At 41.8% G+C, this 19,108-nt stretch overlaps 1 protein-coding gene across 1 annotated transcript; it reads left to right on the forward strand.

Annotated features, from left to right (window-relative positions):
* The first annotated feature begins 8,656 nt into the window (after positions 1 to 8,656).
* LOC127201780 (heterogeneous nuclear ribonucleoprotein U-like) lies at positions 8,657 to 14,694 on the forward strand. Its single transcript, XM_051160503.1, is given in 4 exon segments — positions 8,657 to 8,850; positions 12,841 to 12,877; positions 12,879 to 13,502; positions 13,504 to 14,694. Coding segments are annotated over 4 exon segments (2,007 nt in total). The 3' UTR covers positions 14,656 to 14,694.
* Positions 14,695 to 19,108: the final 4,414 nt, after the last annotated feature.

Here is a 19,108-nt window from a genome sequence, read left to right on the forward strand (position 1 = left end):
TATATATATATATATATATACTTAAATGTAAATAATACGTGAGGACAAAAAGCACTGTGGATATAGTATCCATTACTGTATTTATAGGGAACACAGAACCGTGCATGATTCCCCAATATCAAATTAATGAGAAGGAGAGGGCCTTTGGCAGGTCTAGGCAGGGCCTGAGACTGGACGGTCCTAGCCAGATCACTGGGGGAAGCTTTAAGTCAAAAATAACACATCAAGTAGCAAAGAGAAACAACTTAAAAGGCCAAAGTGCGTGCTCCAGGCCTTGGAAACATTAGCTTCTCTCTAACCCCAAGTACCAGTCTGGAGATCACATGAGAAGCTGAAGCCAGGATCGCACCAGCTGTACCCACTCCTTGCACTCACTCTTGAGCAGGGTGTGTCTGAAGGGCAAACGGTGTCTATGCTTGATTCTGACCTCAGCCATTTTCCAGGGCTCGTGTAAGAGAAGGCTGTATTTGGAGAAGGCTCCAGAATGAAGCTAAAGGAACTACATACGGATAGAAAAACTGAAGAAAAGGCGTAGAGCATAGCAGGGTCTTCCATGCAGGAAAGATTGCAGCGAGGATGGGCACCAAGGCCACAGTTATGGTTTGCAGTTTAGGAAGAATTAGGAGACTGAGCCAGGTATTAATAAGCTTCTGCTCTCAAACCATAGACATTGACAAAAGAGCACAAAATGGGAACAGGTAGGCCCAGAGGCTCCCAGCAACAACTTAGTGAAGGCATGAACAGAGATGAAGATTACTCGTTACACACCTGGAGGCATGAGCAGAGGAACTCAAGTTCCTAATTTGCATAAACTCGGGAGACTAAAAGAAATCTGGATTACAGTGAAATATAAATGAGTCACTGCAAGACTATCTCTATGACCAGGAAAGCAATGCAAACGCAAACAGCTTTTAAATGTGAGTCATCTTTCAGTCATAGGCTTCTGTTGCTTCATAAACCAGTGAGGTGGTCAAGCCCCAGGCATGAAAAATTAAGTATTCTATAGAGGAAAACAGGAGACTGGAGGGGGAGGCTGACCATCTACTCAGTGTCTGTTACATAAAAATCTGGGGAGTGTTGCACAAATTCAAGCCCAGTGAACAATAAATAATAGAAATCACCCTCCATCTTTCTTACCAAACTAAAGACATATGCAATACATTTCTTTATTTTTAATATTACAATTATTGTAATTTGATTAATTTACCTATACTTTTTCTTTATATTTGACAGTTTTATTTGTATATACAATAATGACCATATATACCTCTCACACTCCTCTTGTCCTACACTCCCAGTATTTCTTCTAGCACATGCCTCTCTCATATGCCCATGTGTCCGTGGGTATATGGCCATACACTAGAGCATGTGTTGAGTGACATACTTTAGCTATGGAGATGTTACACACGTATCTACTCACCCCAGATAGAAAGCCCATGACAGAGCAAAGTACCGATGTCACACATCCCAATTTCATGAACCAGTGAGTTTTATTGAGGTTACTTTCAGGAATGTGGGTAAGGGGTAACTTAATGGAACAGAAATGACTAAAAGACACATGTATCAGCAAAGCCTGCCCTATCTCAGAAAATCTGAGAACCAGAGGCACGTTGCGCAGCCTGCAGGCAGTTCAACAAATTGGAGAGGGCTTTTCCAAGACTCAGTTGATCTAAACCTCTCCCAGGTAGCCGGGCTGGTTTCTGCTTCTTCCAGGCAGTTGGTCTGGCCTCATAATCTTCTTTGCTTATCTGAAAGTGGCTCTCAACAGCCATTATTGTTTACTCTTGGAAGAGAGGGGCTATTGAATCTGATTAAGGTTCAGAGATTTCCTAAAGCTATTTTGTGTTGTTTATTTTCTATCTTAAAAAGCTTTCCTGTAGGGTGAAATGTTTCAACCTGGAAAGAAACTACTACCCAGTAGCCTGGGAGAAATATCAGTGGATACACCCCTCCCCAGAGAAAAATGATTCTCCCTCCTCCAGAATCTATCGACTGGCAATAGCTCTTCAGGAAGAGATGGGGCTAGAAAGTACCTCCCCAGTCTATGCTGGAATTATAGCTGTCTTGATCTTGTGCAGGTAACCACAGCTTCTATGAGTTCATGCGTCCTATAGCTATGTCACCTCCAGAAGACAAGGTTTCACGGCAGTCTTCTCTACACTCCATCTCTTAATCTTTCCCTGAAATTGGCCACATGGCTCCAACGTGTAGCCTTGAAGCTTTGCTTTCAGTGACTTTTAAATGCCACTGTTTGCTCTTCCTCTTTCTCACCCAAAATAGATGAAGAGTTGTACTAGTAAGAGGGACCGAGTGTTGTAGAGTGTGGTGTTTAATGTTGATTGTCAAATTTAAATGCCTATGGTACTGGAGAGACATACACCTCCAGGCACATCTATGAACATTTTTCTAGAGATGATTAACTGTGTGACTGTTGGGGAGAAAGCCACCCTTAATTGCCATAGACTGAGGTTCCAGCTTAAATAAAAAGAGGAAGCAGAGAAAGACAGCTGAGGACTAGCCTTCATCTCCCTTTGTATCCTGCTCAACCAAGACATGAGCAGGCAGCTCCATGCCCCCTGATGACACGGGTAATCTATTTCCACAGCCCCACCGTCCTCTCTGTGGTACATTACACCCTCAAACTCTGAGCCAGAATAATCCTTCCCCACTTAAGTTGTTTCTTGTCAGGTGTTTGGTCACAGTAGCAAGAAAAGTAACTAACAGGATAAATAAATCTAAAATCATCTCCCATTTTTTAATTATTATGAACAACCAAATGATCTTATCCGTCTATCTGTCTTGTCCATAGCCAACAACCAGAAGACTTTGCTATCATAGGCCTGGAAGGCTGCCATTAAGGTAGTGATATAATCAGAGCAGTGACAAGTAGGACCTTGCCAAAGGTAGTGTGGCCAATAGTTGCTATGTAAAACAGATTTATAGCCCCGTGGCTATGTCAAGGCCATTGCTCTGAGTATGGAACTCGCATACTTGTGCATGGTCAAAGCATTCTTACAATCAGTTTGTGATGCTCCAGGTTTAGCCTCCACAAAAACTTGCACACATCCCTAACTTGTGCTTTTAGTCAATGTGGTGGCCCTATTAGGACCAGCTGATACTTCACCACAGCCCCTACTCCCAGCAGCATTCTATTAACTATGTATTCTTTGCCTCAACTGACTTGTCTGTAAAATAGGAACACAGCAGTGACAAACTCATGGTGTTATTAACAAAAATAAGTAAATTACACATGAAGAAGAGTTACTTCAGTGCTTGGCATGTGGTAAGTACATGCATGCCTGCCCATACACACACACGCGGAGACACACAGATATAGACACAGAAAGAGAGAGGGAAAGGGGAGTGGAGGAAGAGGAGAGGAAGGAAGAGGAAGAAGAGAAAAACAAAAAGAAGAGAAGGAGGAGGTTAGGAGGAGAAGGAAGAAAAGTTTTAAAGCCTTATTAACACTACAAAAATAATTTTTAATTATCTGGATTTTTCCCCACTTTCTAATTTCTTACAATTTATCTAAAATATGAAGGCATATGCTTAAGTAAATGAAAAATATTTTCTTTGGGGGACTTAGGGGACAGTTTTTGGTGTGTGTGTGTGTGTGTGTGTGTGTGTGTGTGTGTATGTGTGCTGAGACAAGGTCTCCCTATGAAGCTCTGGCTTTTCTGGGACTTTCTATGAAGACCAGGCTGCCCTTGAGTCATAAAGATCATAGGGAGCCTCTGCCTCCCTCTGACCCCCAAAGCTGGAATTAAAAGTGTACTCCATTGCCTGAAATCACCACCTCCTGTAGCCAGGTGGGACTTCCAGTGGAGGGAGGGGCACACCAACCCACCCATAAAACCTTCTACAAACATATCTTTGGTTGGGTTTATTCTGTGTTGTCTTTCAGAGGACTAAGCACAGTCCCAGTATTTACATAAATAAAAATAGAGTACATACCAGATGCCAGGCAGTGTTAGGACCCAGAGACACACACACACACACAAAAAAAAGTCATATTCCTAACTTTGAAGACCTGTATACTATATGAGAGAGAGAGAGAGAGAGAGAGAGAGAGAGAGAGAGAGGAGGAAGAAGGAGGAGGAGGAAGAGGAAGAGGAAGAAGAAGAAGAAGAAGAAGAAGAAGAAGAAGAAGAAGAAGAAGAAGAAGAGGAGGAGGAGGAGGAGGAGGAGGAGGAGGAGAAGGAAGAGGAGAACAGGAAAGCAGCACCACCAGCAGCCATCCTGATTTTGGAAAAGCTGTCAAATTCCACAATTCTTACTATGGCCAACATCAAGCTACCCACAGCATGACAGCCAACTGGCAGCATTCCTAAACCTAGACCATCAGCTCTCACCAGGTGAAATGCTACGGCTCCTGTGTGAACAGACCTCACAGCGTGTCAAGGGACACCGCGTTTTAACCTCCAGACTCCAGAAGCAAGCACAGGGTGCTGCAGAACCACAAGCGTGGGAGGCAAAGTCAGCCTTCTCAGTGCCAAAGAGAAAGAAGCCACAGCGTTCAGCCACCAAAGCAGCAAGTTTAATTTTCACAATGTCCCTGGACAGAAGGCTATCCGAAGACAGACATTACTTTGTTTCTCTCACCATCTAACTTTCAGTGGCCTTCAGTCCATAATACAGATGCACATTATGGCTCCTACATGGAGATTCTGAAAGACGGGGCTACGATGAGCAGCTTGGCCCTTGTTACTGGTGGCTGCATGAGTGGTTCTCAGATTTTACAAGAAGAAATCTTGTCGTTGCTCAGTCCAGCCTGAAGACTCATCTCATCATTTTGACTTCTGTTTTAATTAACTGTGCATATGGCTGCTCAGTCATTAGGGTCAGGCAATCCAGCTGGGATGAATCTTCCTGGCATCTGGGCTGAGTCAGGAAGTGCCTCTGGGATTTGGGACTGTGACAAGAGGTCGTGAAGGAGAAATTCAGGAAAGGTTACGAGCTCAGGTGCCAAAAGCAAATGTGCTGGCTCCTCCAAAGGGAGACTAAAGAACAAACAGCTATAGAGAAATGTTCCAAAGAAACCAACCATTCATCCCAGTCCACACAGAGGTTGGATAAGGTCTGTGGAAGACTGCAGACAGTCTGGAAGGGACCAAGGTGTTTGCAGCCTTCAGACTAGGCAACTTTCAAAATAAGACCTCCACAACATGATACCCTAGCATCATATTCAAGGGGAGGAGGTCCCCATCAGTCACAGTCATAGGGAAGGGAAATGGGGTGAAAGCGGGAGAGGAAGGAGGAATGGGAGGATGCACAGGATGGGACAGCAATTGAGATGTAATACGAATGATTTTATTTTTCAATAAAAAAAAATAAGGCTTAAAAAAATAAAAAAATGGTTATTGATAATTTCGCTGGATATAGTAGTCTTGCCTGGTATCTAGGGATATGTACCATGAAAAACTTTACTTACCAAGAAAGTGGGTCAGAGGAGAGGACATCCTATTGAGACTTTAGGCGAGAGTAGCATGGAAGAATAAGGGAAATAGTAGGACCCACAGGGTCCTGGAAACCTACAAGAAGAACTTTATGACAGGCAGATCTGGGTCCTGGGGTCCTCCTCAAACTAAGGCACCAGCCAAGGAGAATATAGGCAGTAAACTTCGAACCCCTACCAAGACCTAGCCGACGAACAGGATATTCTCCACCGTTGAGTGGAGAGTGAGATCTGACTCTCACATGAACTCTGGTGCCCCTTTTCTGACCATGTCCCCCGGATGGGGAGACCTGGCAGCACTCAGAGAAAGGATAGCAAGTTACCAAGAAGAGATTTGATATTCTAAGAGCATATATAGGGGGAGGAGGTCTCCCTCAATCACAGACATAGGGGAGGGGAGAAGAGGGGAAGTGGGAGGGAGGGAGGAATGGGAGGAAACAGGGCAAGGGCTAACAATTGAGATGTAATATGAATAAATTAATAAAAAAAAGAAAAAAGAAAAAAAGAAAAACTGCCACTACACAAAGGTACAAGTTACCCTGACAATCACTTTTGTTTGTTCAAACCCTAAACCTCATCTTTAATGTAAACTCCAAAAGGCACATAGTACAAAACAAGATCATATAATCTCATAGGCCACATGGCACACTGCCTTCCAGCAAAGACGCCTCCTTCCCAGCAAGAGTGTGTGACACGGACTTAAAATGTAAAACTGAAGCCATGTCTGCCGGCGCTCAAAAGAAACCCAGCTCGCCTGGTTATTTTTGTTGTGAAAACATCTATCAATCCACAATTAATAGTGTGGAAACAAACAGCTGAGCCAATAAATTTTCAGCTGGCTGCGTAAAGCACCTGGGATGAACACACAACTCTAAACATAGAAAAGGAGTGGGGATGAAAGGGGTGGATGGAGGAAGGAAGAAGGGAGAGAAAGAAAGAAAGAAAAACAGTGGTTGAATTTTTTTTAATAAATTATGGAAATTTGTAGGGAGGTTCCTCAAAAATCTGCAAATAGCCAGGCATGGTGGTGCATGCCTATAATCCCAGCACTCAGGAAGGCAGACCTCTGTGTTCAAAGCTAGCCTGCTCTACAGGGCTAAGTCCAGTACAGAGAAATCCTGTCCCACAGAAAAACAACAACTCTGAAAAAAAAAAAAAAAAAAAAAACTAGCTATAGCGCCAGGCATGGTGGCACATGCCTTTAATCGCAACACTTGGGAGGCAGAGGCAGGTGGATTGCTGTGAGTTCAAGACCAGCCTAGTCTACAAAGAGAGTTCAAGGCCAGCCAGGGCTATTACACAGAGAAATCCTGTCTCAAAAAACAACAAGAAGAAGAACAAAAACTAGCTACAGCATTTTGGGGAACAGATACAGAACTCTTGAATTTACACAACACAGACACACATCCATATACTGCTGCAGTAGTCACAATAGCCACGAAATGGAACCAGCAGACAGGTCCATCAACAGTTGAGTAAGTAAAGAAAATGCAGCACACATACACAGCACACAGTGGAGTTTTATGCAGATACAAGACAGAGCTTTGAAAAAAAAAAAAAACATACAAAACCCTAAAAGGGGAACCAACTTGAGAAAGAAGGGAAAACAGCTTGGGGAGGGGCCCAAGAGTAGACCAACGGGGAGGAAGACACATGACACATACAGAAGAAGACAGCACAATAAAACTCATTACTTTGCAAACCAACCTTAAAAGGTAATAGGTAAGCAAATAAAAAAGAAAATGGCTGCCATGCAAGGTATTAAACCAAGTTTTGGCCTGAAGGTGATCTCATGCTTGTGCCCACAACAACCTGCAATTTAACTTAGTAAGTAAGCTATCTGAAAGCCTAAGTCAAGAGTAACAGTTGTGACAGTAACTGAGTTTTAGCAATCATGTGTGGCCAACAGATCAGACTAAGTTTAAATAAGGCAAAGACAACACTGTAGCCCAAGCCAGTCAAACCTTCTCTACAGCTCACTTGGGCTTGCCTGTCAGCTGTACAGGCAAGCGTTCCATTCCTGTCCCAGGAGTTGTCCAATTCACAGACACTTCTTTGCTCAATTCAATTCTGCTAAGTTTAATTTGTCAAAAGTCTTTATTTTAATACAAGTGATTTATATGTTAATTAGTTTGATGGTGACAATTCTTCCCCAGTGCATATGTCAAAGCGCTAAGTCATAAACTTGAAATGTACACAATTTTTATTTGTCAATTATATATCAATAAAGATGGGGAAAAAAAAACAAAAATGAGCAACACTGCACAACACAAACTAAAAAATGAGACACAAGGACAAACTTTTAAAAAATTACTGTTGAAGCCTCTAGCATCCCAAAATATTAATTATGAAAGACTAGCTACTACCATGTTTCTTTGATTCCTTTATTGAAATGGGTAATTCTGGCCCCTCTCCCCCCTTCTCAACAAAGATCTTTACATGAACTCCCTTAAATTCAAACCATCTACAACATAAATATATCATCAGATTGTTCCAGGGGCCCTGAAGACATGTTCTTCGTGGCAGAAGCGTGGTGCTAACTAATACCTCATTTACCACACGTTTCAGCATAGACAGTGTCTAGTCTGGCCACCCCCTGTAACAGCTGGTATTTCCCTAAGATCATCACGATTTCCTACTAAGCAACAGTATTAGTAATGTGTATTGGATCATATTTATTGTTTGCAGCATTGCTATTTCAAAACATTCTTGAAATGCTTTAGACAACAGACACATAGACTTTTCAATCATTAAAATAAGAATAAAATTCAAAAGTATGTAATTGAGAGATTAGTATACCAAAAAATCTAAAGAAAGTTATACTTAAGTCCTAGATTTCATCTTAAATTTTGCTAGTGAGAAAGTAGTAACGTTGGTAACTTTTATAAATTTCATTCACTTAAGTAGAAACAAAGTTCTTTCCCTCTTTGGCACTAAAAATCTTAAAGAAAATTATTGGAGAAACTGGTATAAAGAATTTTAAGCAATAATAGTAATTAACTTTCAAAACATTTCTAAAGATGCAAACAGGTTCTTTGTGTGCGCATTTCCATATTAAAAGTCAAGGGTGCAGTATTATCATAATTCTATAAATTCTATGAATGTAAATGATGCCCTCTGGATATGTGATTTTGTGGGGCGCTGGAATTTGATGAGGAGATACATTTCCGTTTTGGTGCATGCCTGACTCACATCTAGCGAATGCCTATGCTAAAAGGGTTGTCGCTGTTCTGGAGCCAGTTGGTGCTAACTGAGGCATTCTCTGCTACATGGAAGTGGGAGGTTTTCAAGAACTACAGTATAAAGGAAACTGACAAGGCTCTGGGAGTACCTCCAAGTCGCAAGATTCCCAAGTCCCCTCCCCAAGACCGTGCAATAATAGTTCCTGGGAGGAGGTGACTCTAAAATCAGCCAACTGCCTGCAAATTCTCGTGTGCTGTCAGCCACACTGGAGGATCCCTTGGGTGACGTGACTACTTTTGACTCACTTACACTCCTGTAAGTAATCCCACAAACCCGCTCTTTCCCTCAGGTAGACTTAAGTGGAATAGCTCCCTTCATCTCTTTCCTGTGCCCTACCTAAGGGTGGTAACATTTGCTAGTTCTACCCAGGAAAAGACACACAGCACTGACTGGTCAAATCTAATTGGACTGGGACAGTTACTTAACCACAATTAAAAACTTATGTTAGGGAATTCCAAGATGGCGTCGACCAGTATGCACCATAGCTGATCTACTCCGAGGAGACCAGGGATGTGAATGGAGCCACAGACTGCTGGATTTTGAGAACTGTAGGTGAGTGGGGCCCCAAACTCCGCAGACCACCAGTGGGTCTAACCCCGGGACAAGCAACAGCCCAGAGGTGCTAAACGTATTCCCCAAACTCTGAAACGGAATCCACAACCAAGCTGCAGCCGGCACATAAAACCCAAACTTGCCATTTGGGGAGGGGATTTTCCGGAGCCCCCAGCCTGAGGAGTCTCAGCGAATAGGGTGAAACTACCATTGAACCTCTCCATCCACACTGCGGAGTTCACCTGCCTAGCCCAAGTAGAAACACAGGTGGTGGAACTCACCAAAAACAGCTAGAACTGGCGTGTAGCTCGCAGTCCACGTCCTGGGCCCAATCTGAACCCAGACACAAAGGATTGACCCTGCAAACAGGGGCAGTTAGAAACCAGCGTGGACTGCTCCCACAGCCCAGTGGGACTGCCCACATTATCAAGAGATGTGGCTCTTGCTTGCGGTGCCTAACTGCTGACCTAAAGCGATCTGGGAGCATTCTGGCTTTCACTGGCGGAAAGAGAAGATACAGGGGATTCCCACCAGTGGTCTGAATCGCCATTGTCATCAGCCACCCGCCCGGGCTGCCGGCACTGACCCAGCATTCCCCAAACAACAGAACCTCACTGGGTCCATTCTTGCGGGCGCGACAGGACCTCCCATGATACAGGGAGCTGTGGGTCATGCTTGCAGGGTCTAACTGCTGATCTAAAGCAATCTGGGAGCGTCCTGGCTTATGGGGGCGTGGAAATTGCTGCCTCCTTGGATACTGCCAGTGGCCTGAAACCATATTGTATCAGGCCCACCAGGCACTGATCTTGTAATCTCCAACAGGCAGATCCTAGCTGGGTCAGCTCCTGCAGACCCAGCAAGAACTCCCAAATTCATGGGAGAGGCTGGACACTCCTACAGAGTATAGAGGCAGAGCTAAAAGACGGCTGCAGCCCAGAAGATCTGATCCACCTGGGGTCTTGGCTACAAAGCAACAGGAAGGACAGGCAGCTGGGATCAACCTACACAACCAGAGAGCTTGTGTGCTGACCTTACTCTAAAGCCCAAAACTGCTGTTCTGAATTACAGCAGTAAGGTGAAAAGGCCCAAACAGAAACCTACTTTGCATGGCTCAGCCTGGAGCCTAAGGTGTTGAAAAAAGTCTGCAAGCGTAGAATCTGAATCACCTGCCTGGTCCAGGGAAATACTCCCTGATCCCCACAGGCAACGGCACCCTATCTATAATCAAGCATCAACTATCCACTCTCAAAGAGGGAAGGTCACTACAAACCACCTCCCAACACCAGAGTCACCAAAATGACAAGAGGACAGCGAAAGAACGCTAACAAGAAACAAAACAGGTTGGCATCTCCAGATCCCAGCAATCCCAATGAAAACAACTTAGAGAACCCAACAACAACTGATATACAAGAAAATGACCTCAAGTCCTTAGTAAGTAAGATGATAAGGGAAGAAACAAATAAAATCTGTAAACAAATGCAGGAGGAGGCAAACAAGAGAGCTGAGGATTTAAAAGAGTCATATAAAGAGGCATTTGAAGAATTTCAGAAAAATACAAATAACCAGATGAAGGAAATCATTAAAACAGTTCAAGCCCTGAAGATAAAAATGGAAGCTATCATAAAGGAACACATGGAAGAAAAACATGATCGAGAAGCATCAGAAAAGAACGCAAGCATCTCAGAGGTGGCCTTATCTAACAGATTGCAAGAAATGGAAGAACGAATATCGGGACTTGAAGATACAATCACAGAACTGGAAACATCCATCAAGGGAAATTCTAAATCTGAAAAGTGCCTGACACAGAGCATTCAAGAAATCAAGGACACCATGAAAGGACAAAACTTGAGAATAATAGGGATAGAAGAAAGAGAAGGCAACCGACTCCACAGCCCAGAAAATATCTTTAATAGAATAATAAAAGAAAATTTCCCCAATTTGAAGAAGGAGATGCATATGAGCATACAAGAGGCATCCAGAACACCAAATAGAATAGACCTGAAAAGAAAATCTTCCCGCCACATAATAATAACAACACAAAATATACAGAACAAAGAAAAAATATTAAAAGCGGCAAGAGAAAAAGGTCGAGTAACATATGAAGGCAAACCTATCAGACTTACTCCGATTTCTCAACAGAGACCATGAAAGCCAGAAGGGCCTGGACAGAGGTTCTGCAAACCCTAAGAGAACACAGATACCAGGCAAGATTACTATACCCAGCGAAATTATCAATAACCATTGACGGAGAAAACAAGATATTCCATGACAAAAACAAATTAAAACAGTACCTAGCCACAAATCCGGCTTTACAGAAGTTACTAGAAGGAAAACTCCACCCCAAAGGGTCAAACTACAACCAAAACTACATAGGAAATAGGTAACTATACCATCGCAAGATCACAACCTCACAAAATCTCGACTATTACAAATACCAAAAATGAAGGGACTTAGCAATCACTGGTCATTAATATCTCTCAACATCAATAGTCTCAATTCTCCAATAAAGAGACACAGACTAACTGAGTGGATGCATAAACATGACCCAACATTCTTCTGCATTCAAGAAACACATCTCAACCACAAGGACAGACATTGTCTCAAGTAAAAGGCTGGGGGAAAATATTCCAAGCAAATGGTCACAAGAAGCAAGCTGGGGTATCCATTCTAATATCTAATAAAATAGACTTTCAACCAAAATTAATCAAAAGGGATGAGGATGGACACTTCGTACTCGTCAAAGGTAAAGTCAATCAAGAAAACATCACGATTTTGAACATCTATGCTCCTAATACAAGGGCTCCCACATTTGTAAAAGAGTTATTAACAAAACTTGAACCACTCATCGATACCCACACATTAATAGTGGGAGACTCCAACACCCCACTTTCACTCAAGAATAGGTCTTTGAATCAAAAACTAAGCTGGGAAATAACTTCATTAACCAATGTCATGAATCATATGGATCTAACAGATATCTACAGAACTTTCCACCCAAACGCAAAGGATTATACCTTTTTCTCAGCACCCCATGGAACGTTCTCTAAAATTCATCACACAGTTGGTCAGGAAGCAAACCTCAACAGATACAAGAAGATTGAAATAATACCTTGTATCTTATCCGATCACCACGGTCTAAGGCTGGACTTCAACAGCAACAGAAATAACAAAAAGCATACTAACACGTGGAAACTAAACAACTTTCCACTTAATGACACATGGGTCATAGAAGAAATAAGGGAAGAAATAAAAGACTTCCTGTAATTCAATGAAAATGATGGAACAAGTACAATGAGGCAGCGGGGCACGCAGGCTCAGGTGGGAGAGGGGTGGTTGGCCCACGCTACCCCTCCCCCCACTTGAGCACAGCGCACATGGGCTCGGGCATTGTCACGCTTTTTTATTTTATTTTTTGAAGGCTTTCTGGAAGGTTACGGTATGCTGGCAGAATTAGTAGTGTCTTTAGACTGTGTCACTGCCTGCAGTCCAATTCCAGGCTGGAGAGATGGCTCAGCTGTTAAAGGCTAGGCTCACAACCATAGATAGCTTTATTTTTTAAATTCGCATTTGTTTCATGGGTTAAGTCACAGAACCAGAGACGGCAAAACAGAACAGAAAGGCGGAGATAAAAAAGAGAGGTGTTAAAAGACCCCGAGAAGATCATGGCCGAGGATATTTTGAGTATATTGAAGAAAACAAGTACAGCAGAGCCAAGTCTCCTCAGCCACCTGTTGAAGAAGAAGACGAACACTTCGATGACACAGTGGTTTGTCTTGATACTTGTAATTGTGATCTGCATTTTAAAATATCAAGAGACCACCTCAGTGCTTCTTCCCTTACTATGGAGAGTTTTGCTTTTCTTTGAGCTGGAGGAAGAGCATCTCATGGTGTATCAGGAAGAGCATCTCATGGTGTGTCAAAGGGCAAAGTCTGTTTTGAGATGAAGGTAATGGAGAAGATCCCAGTAAGGCATTTGTATACAAAAGACATCCACATACATGAAGTTCGGATCGGCTGGTCACTAGCCACCAGTGGGATGTTGCTTGGCGAAGAAGAATTTTCCTATGGATATTCTCTGAAAGAAATAAAAACCTGCAACTGTGAGACAGAAGATTATGGAGGGAAGTTTGATGAAAATGATGTGATTACATGTTTTGCTAACTTGGAAATGGATGAAGTTGAACTCTCCTATGCAAAGAATGGACAAGATCTTGGTGTTGCCTTCAAGATCAGTAAGGAAGTTCTTGCCAACCAAGCCACTGTTCCCACATGTTCTTTGCCACAACTGTGCAGTTGAATTTAATTTTGGTCAGAAGGAAAAGCCATACTTTCCAATACCCAAAGACTGTACTTTTATCCAAAATGTCCCCTTAGAGGACCGAGTTAGAGGACCAAAGGGACCTGAAGAGAAGAAGGATTATGAAGTTGTAATGATGATTGGCTTGCCAGGAGCTGGGAAAACTACCTGGGTTACTAAGCATGCAGCTGAAACCCCTGGGAAGTATAACATTCTTGGAACAAATACCATTATGTATAAAATGATGGTTGCTGGTTTTAAGAAGCAGATGGTAGATACTGGAAAGCTGAATACACTGTTGCAGAGAGCTCCACAGTGTCTTGGAAAGTTTATCAAGATTGCTGCCCGCAAGAAGAGAAATTTTATTTTGAATCAGACAAATGTGTCTGCAGCTGCCCAGAGGAGAAAAATGTGCCTGTTTGCAGGCTTCCAGTGGAAAGCTGTTGTAGTTTGCCCAAAAGATGAAAACTATAAGCAGAGGACACAGAAGAAAGCAGAAGTAGAAGGGAAAGACCTTCCAGTACATGCTGTCCTTAAGATGAAAGGAAACTTCACCCTGCCAGGGGTAGCTGAATGCTTTGATGAAATAACTTATGTTGAGCTTCAGAAGGCAGAAGCCCAAAAGCTTTTGGAGCAATATAAAGAAGAAAGCAAAAAGGCACTTCCGCCAGAAAAGAAGCAAAACACTGGCTCAAAGAAGAGCAATAAAAACAAGAGTGGCAAGAACCAATTCAACAGAGGTGGTAGCCATAGAGGACATGGAGGATTCAACATGCAAGGTGGCAATTTTAGAGGAGGAGCTCCTGGGAACCGTGGTGGATATAACAGGAGAGGCAACATGCCACAGGGAGGTGGCAGTGGTGGAAGCGGTGGAACTGGCTATCCATATCCTCGTGGTCCTGTGTTTCCTGGCAGAGGTGGTTACTCAAACAGAGGGAATTATAACAGAGGTGGAATGCCCAACAGAGGGAACTATAACCAGAACTTCAGAGGGCGAGGAAACACTCATGGCTACAAAAGTCAATCTCAGGGCTACAACCAGTGGCAGCAGGGTCAATTCTGGGGTCAGAAGCCATGGAGTCAGCATTATCACCAAGGATATTATTGAATACCCAAATAAAACGAACTGATACATATTTCTCCAAAACCTTCACAAAAAGTCAACTGTTTTCTTTAGTAGGCTAACTTTTTAAACATTCCACAAGAGGAAGTGCCTGCGGGTTCCTTTTTTAGAAGCTTTGTGGGTTGATTTTTCTTTTCTTTTCTTTTTTGTACATTTTTAACTTCAGTTTTAAAGCAAACCGTAAGAGAACCTCAGCATTGAACACGATAAGAGAATGTATCAGTATTTCAGGGTTCTACATTTTATCTGTAAAATGTAACTTTTTTTATCACAACAAAAGCAAAATGTTGCTTTGTAAAAAAAGAAAAGAAAATGATAGAACAACATACCCAAATTTGTGGGACACATTGAAAGCAGTGCTAAGAGGAAAATTCATAGCACTAAGTGCCTCTAAAAAGAAAATGGAAACATCCCACATAAACAACTTAACAACACATCTGGAAGCTTTAGAAAAAAAAGAAGCAGAAACACCCAAGAGGAGTAGACTCCTAGAAATAATCAAACTCAGGGCTGAAATCAATAAATTAGAAACAAAGAGAACAATCCAAAGAATCAACAAAACCAAGAGCTGGTTCTTTGAGAAAATTAACAAGATAGACAAACCGTTAGCCAATCTAACTAAAAGACAGAGAAACACTATCCAAATAAACAAAATCAGAAATGAAAAGGGAGACATAACAGACACCCAAGAAATACAAAGAATCATGAGAACATACTTTAAAGGCATTTATGCCACAAAATTTGAAAATCTAAGGGAAATGGACAATTTCCTCAACCGATTCCATTTGCCAAAATTGAATCAAGACCAGATAAACAAATTAAATAGCCCTATTTCGCCTATAGAAATAGGCAAATTGATAGTCTCCCAACCAAAAAAAGCCCAGGGCCAGATGGTTTCAGTGCAGAATTCTACCAGTCCTTCAAAGAGGAGCTAATACCGATACTATTCGAGCTATTCCGAAAGATAGAAGTGGATGGAATATTAACAAATTCATTCTATGAGGCCACAGTCACATTGATACCTAAACCCCACAAAGACCCAACAAAAAAAGAGAATTTCACACCAATTTCTCTTATGAACATTGATGCAAAAATACTCAACAAAATACTCACAAAGCAAATACAACAGCATATCAAAGACATCATTCACCATGACCAGGTAGGCTTCATTCCAGGCATGCAGGGATGGTTTAACATATGGAAATCCATCAATGTAATCCACCATATAAACAAACTGAAAGAGAAAAACCACATGATCATCTTTTTAGATGCTGAAAAAGCATTTGACAAAATCCAACACCCATTTATGTTTAAAGTTATGGAGAGATCGGGAATACAAGGCACTTATCTAAACATAATAAAGGCTATATACAGCAAACCAATAGCCAACATTAAATTAAATGGAGAGATACTCAAGGAATTCCCTCTAAAATTGGGGACTAGACAAGGCTGCCCACTTTCCCCATATCTCTTCAATATAGTTCTTGAAGTTCTAGCCAGAGCAATAAGATATCAAAAGGAGATCAAGAGGATCCAAATGGGAAAGGAAGAAGTCAAATTATCCCTATTTGCAGATGATATGATAGTGTATATAAGTGACCCCCAAAATTCCACCAGAGAACTCCTGTAGCTGATAAACACCTTCAGCAAATTGGCAGGATACAAAATAAACTCAAAAAAGTCAGTAGCTTTCCTATATACAAATGACAAACAGGCAGAGGAAGAAATTAGGAAAACTACTCCCATCACAATAGCCACAAGCAATATAAAATATCTAGGAATAGCCCTAACCAAGCATGTGAAGGACCTATTTGAAAAAACCTTTAAATCTCTGAAGAAAGAGATTGAAAATGAGCCGGGCGGTGGTGGCGCACACCTTTAATCCCAGCACTCGGGAGGCAGAGGCAGGTGGATTGCTGTGAGTTCGAGGCCAGCCTGGTCTACAAAGTGAGACCAGGACAGTCAAGGCTATACAGAGAAACCCTGTCTTGAAAAAAAAACCAAAAAAAAAAAAAAAATGACATCAGAAGATGGTGGGATCTACCTTGTTCATGGATCAGGAGAATTAACATAGTAAAAATGGCCATCTTACCAAAAGCAATTTACAGATTCAATGCAATCCCTATCAGAATACCTACAAAATATTTTGAAGACATTGAAAGAACAATTCTCAACTTCATATGGAGAAACAAAAATCCCAGAATAGCAAAAACAATCCTATACAATAAAAGATCCTCTGAAGGAATCTCCATTCCCTGATCTCAAGTTGTACTATAGAGCAACAGTAAAACAGCATGGTACTGGCACAGCAATAGGCTAGTGGATCAATGGAATCGAACTGAAGACCTAGAGATGAATCCACACACATTTGGTCACTTGATTTTTAACAAAGAAGCCAAATCCATTCAATGGAAAAACGATAGCATCTTCAACAAATGGTGCTAGTCTAACTGGATGTCTACATGTAGAAAAATGCAATTAGACCCCTATTTGTCACCATGCACAAAACTCAAGTCCAAGTGGATTAAAGACCTCAACCTAAAACCAGAGTCATTAATCCAGTTAGAGGAAAAAGTGGGGAAGAGTCTGGAATACATAAGCACAGGAGACAACTTCCTGAACAGAACACCAATGGGACAGGCCTTAAGGTCAATAATTAATAAATGGGACCTCATGAGGCTGAGAAGCTTCTGTAAGGCAGGTGACACTGTCAAGAGAACAAAGCAACAGCCTACAGACTGGGAAAAGATCTTCACCAACCCTACATCTGACAAAGGTCTAATATCCAAAATATATAAAGAACTCAAGAAATTAAACACCACCAAACCAAATAACCCAATAGAGAAATGGGGCTCAGAACTAAACAGAGAATTCTCAACAGAGGAATATCAAATGGCTGAGAAAAACTTAAAGAAATGCTCAACCTCCTTAGTCATCAGAGAAATGCAAATCAAAATGACACTGAGATTCCATCTTACACCCATCAGAATGGCTAAGATCAATAACTCAATTGACACCACATGCTGGCGAGGATGTGGAGAAAGGCGAACACTCCTTCATTGCTGGTGGGAATGCAAACTAGTACAACCACTTTGGAAATCTATCTGGCGCTTTCTCAGAAAAATGGGGATAGGGCTTCCTCAAGACCCAGCTATTCCACTCCTTGGAATATACCCAGAAGATGCACTACCACACAACAGGGACATATGCTCAACCATGTTTATAGCTGCCTTATTCATAATAGCCAAAACATGAAAACAGCCTACATGTCCCTCAGTAGAAGAATGGATAAAGAAACTGTGGCACATATACACTATGGAATACTACTCAGCTATTAAAAACAAGGAATTTCCGAAATTTGTAGACAAATGGATTGAACTAGAAATTATCATAATGAGTGAGTTCACCCAGAAGCAAAAAGAGTTAAACAGTATATACTCACTTATATCGAGACACTAGTCCAAGGGGTACGTCCCCATGAAAAACTTTACCTACCAGGAAAGTGGGTCAGAGGGGAGGACATCCTATTGAGACTTTAGGTGTGAGAAGCCTGGGAGAATGAGGAAACAGAAGGATCCAGAGGGTCCTGGAAAACTACAGGAGGGTCTGGGCCCTAGGGTCCTCCTCAAACTATGGCACCAGCCGAGGAAAATATAGGCAGTAAACTTCGAACCCCTACCCAGACTAGCCAATAGACAGGACATTCTCCACTGTTAAGTGGAGAAGGAGATCTGACTTTCACACAAACTCTGGTGCCCCATATTTGACCATGTCCCTTGGATGGGGATGCCTGGTGGCACTCAGAGGAAGGATAATAGGTCACCAAGAAGAGACTCGATATCCTATGAGCATATACAGGGGGAGGAGGTCCCCCTCAGTCACAGACCTAGGGGAGGGGAATAGGGGGGAAGCGGGAGGGAGGGAGGAATGGGAGGATACAAGGGATGGGCTAACAACTGAGATGTAATATGAATAAATTAATAATAAAAAAGGAAAAAAACTTATGGTACATTGTAGGTAGAAGAGAAAAAATCGTGAGTTTTTTTTTTTTTAATTCAACAATAAATAGGCATTTTTATTGGCTAGGATGAACACATTGTATCTTTTTTTAACATTTTTTATTTTTTACATATATTTATATTATTATACATATATGCACTAAACTACCTATATCAAGAAGAACCATGACACAACCAAGAATTATATAAATGTTACATTCTTAGTGTTTTGGCTATTTGTGTTTGACAGCCTTGAAGAAAACATCTTTCCTATCTTGGTGCATCTAAAATTCTGAACATAAATCAATCTCCATCACATATTGTCATTATCAACTTAAAACATCTATCTAGACCTAAAAACATCTTAACCCCTAAACAAGCTTCATTGTAAAACTAAGCTACCTGGTCTTCAACTCCATCAGAGACTTGAGAAGGAATAC

This window comes from Acomys russatus, chromosome 17, assembly GCF_903995435.1.
Source record: "Acomys russatus chromosome 17, mAcoRus1.1, whole genome shotgun sequence".
Classification (NCBI taxonomy): Eukaryota; Metazoa; Chordata; class Mammalia; order Rodentia; family Muridae; genus Acomys; species Acomys russatus.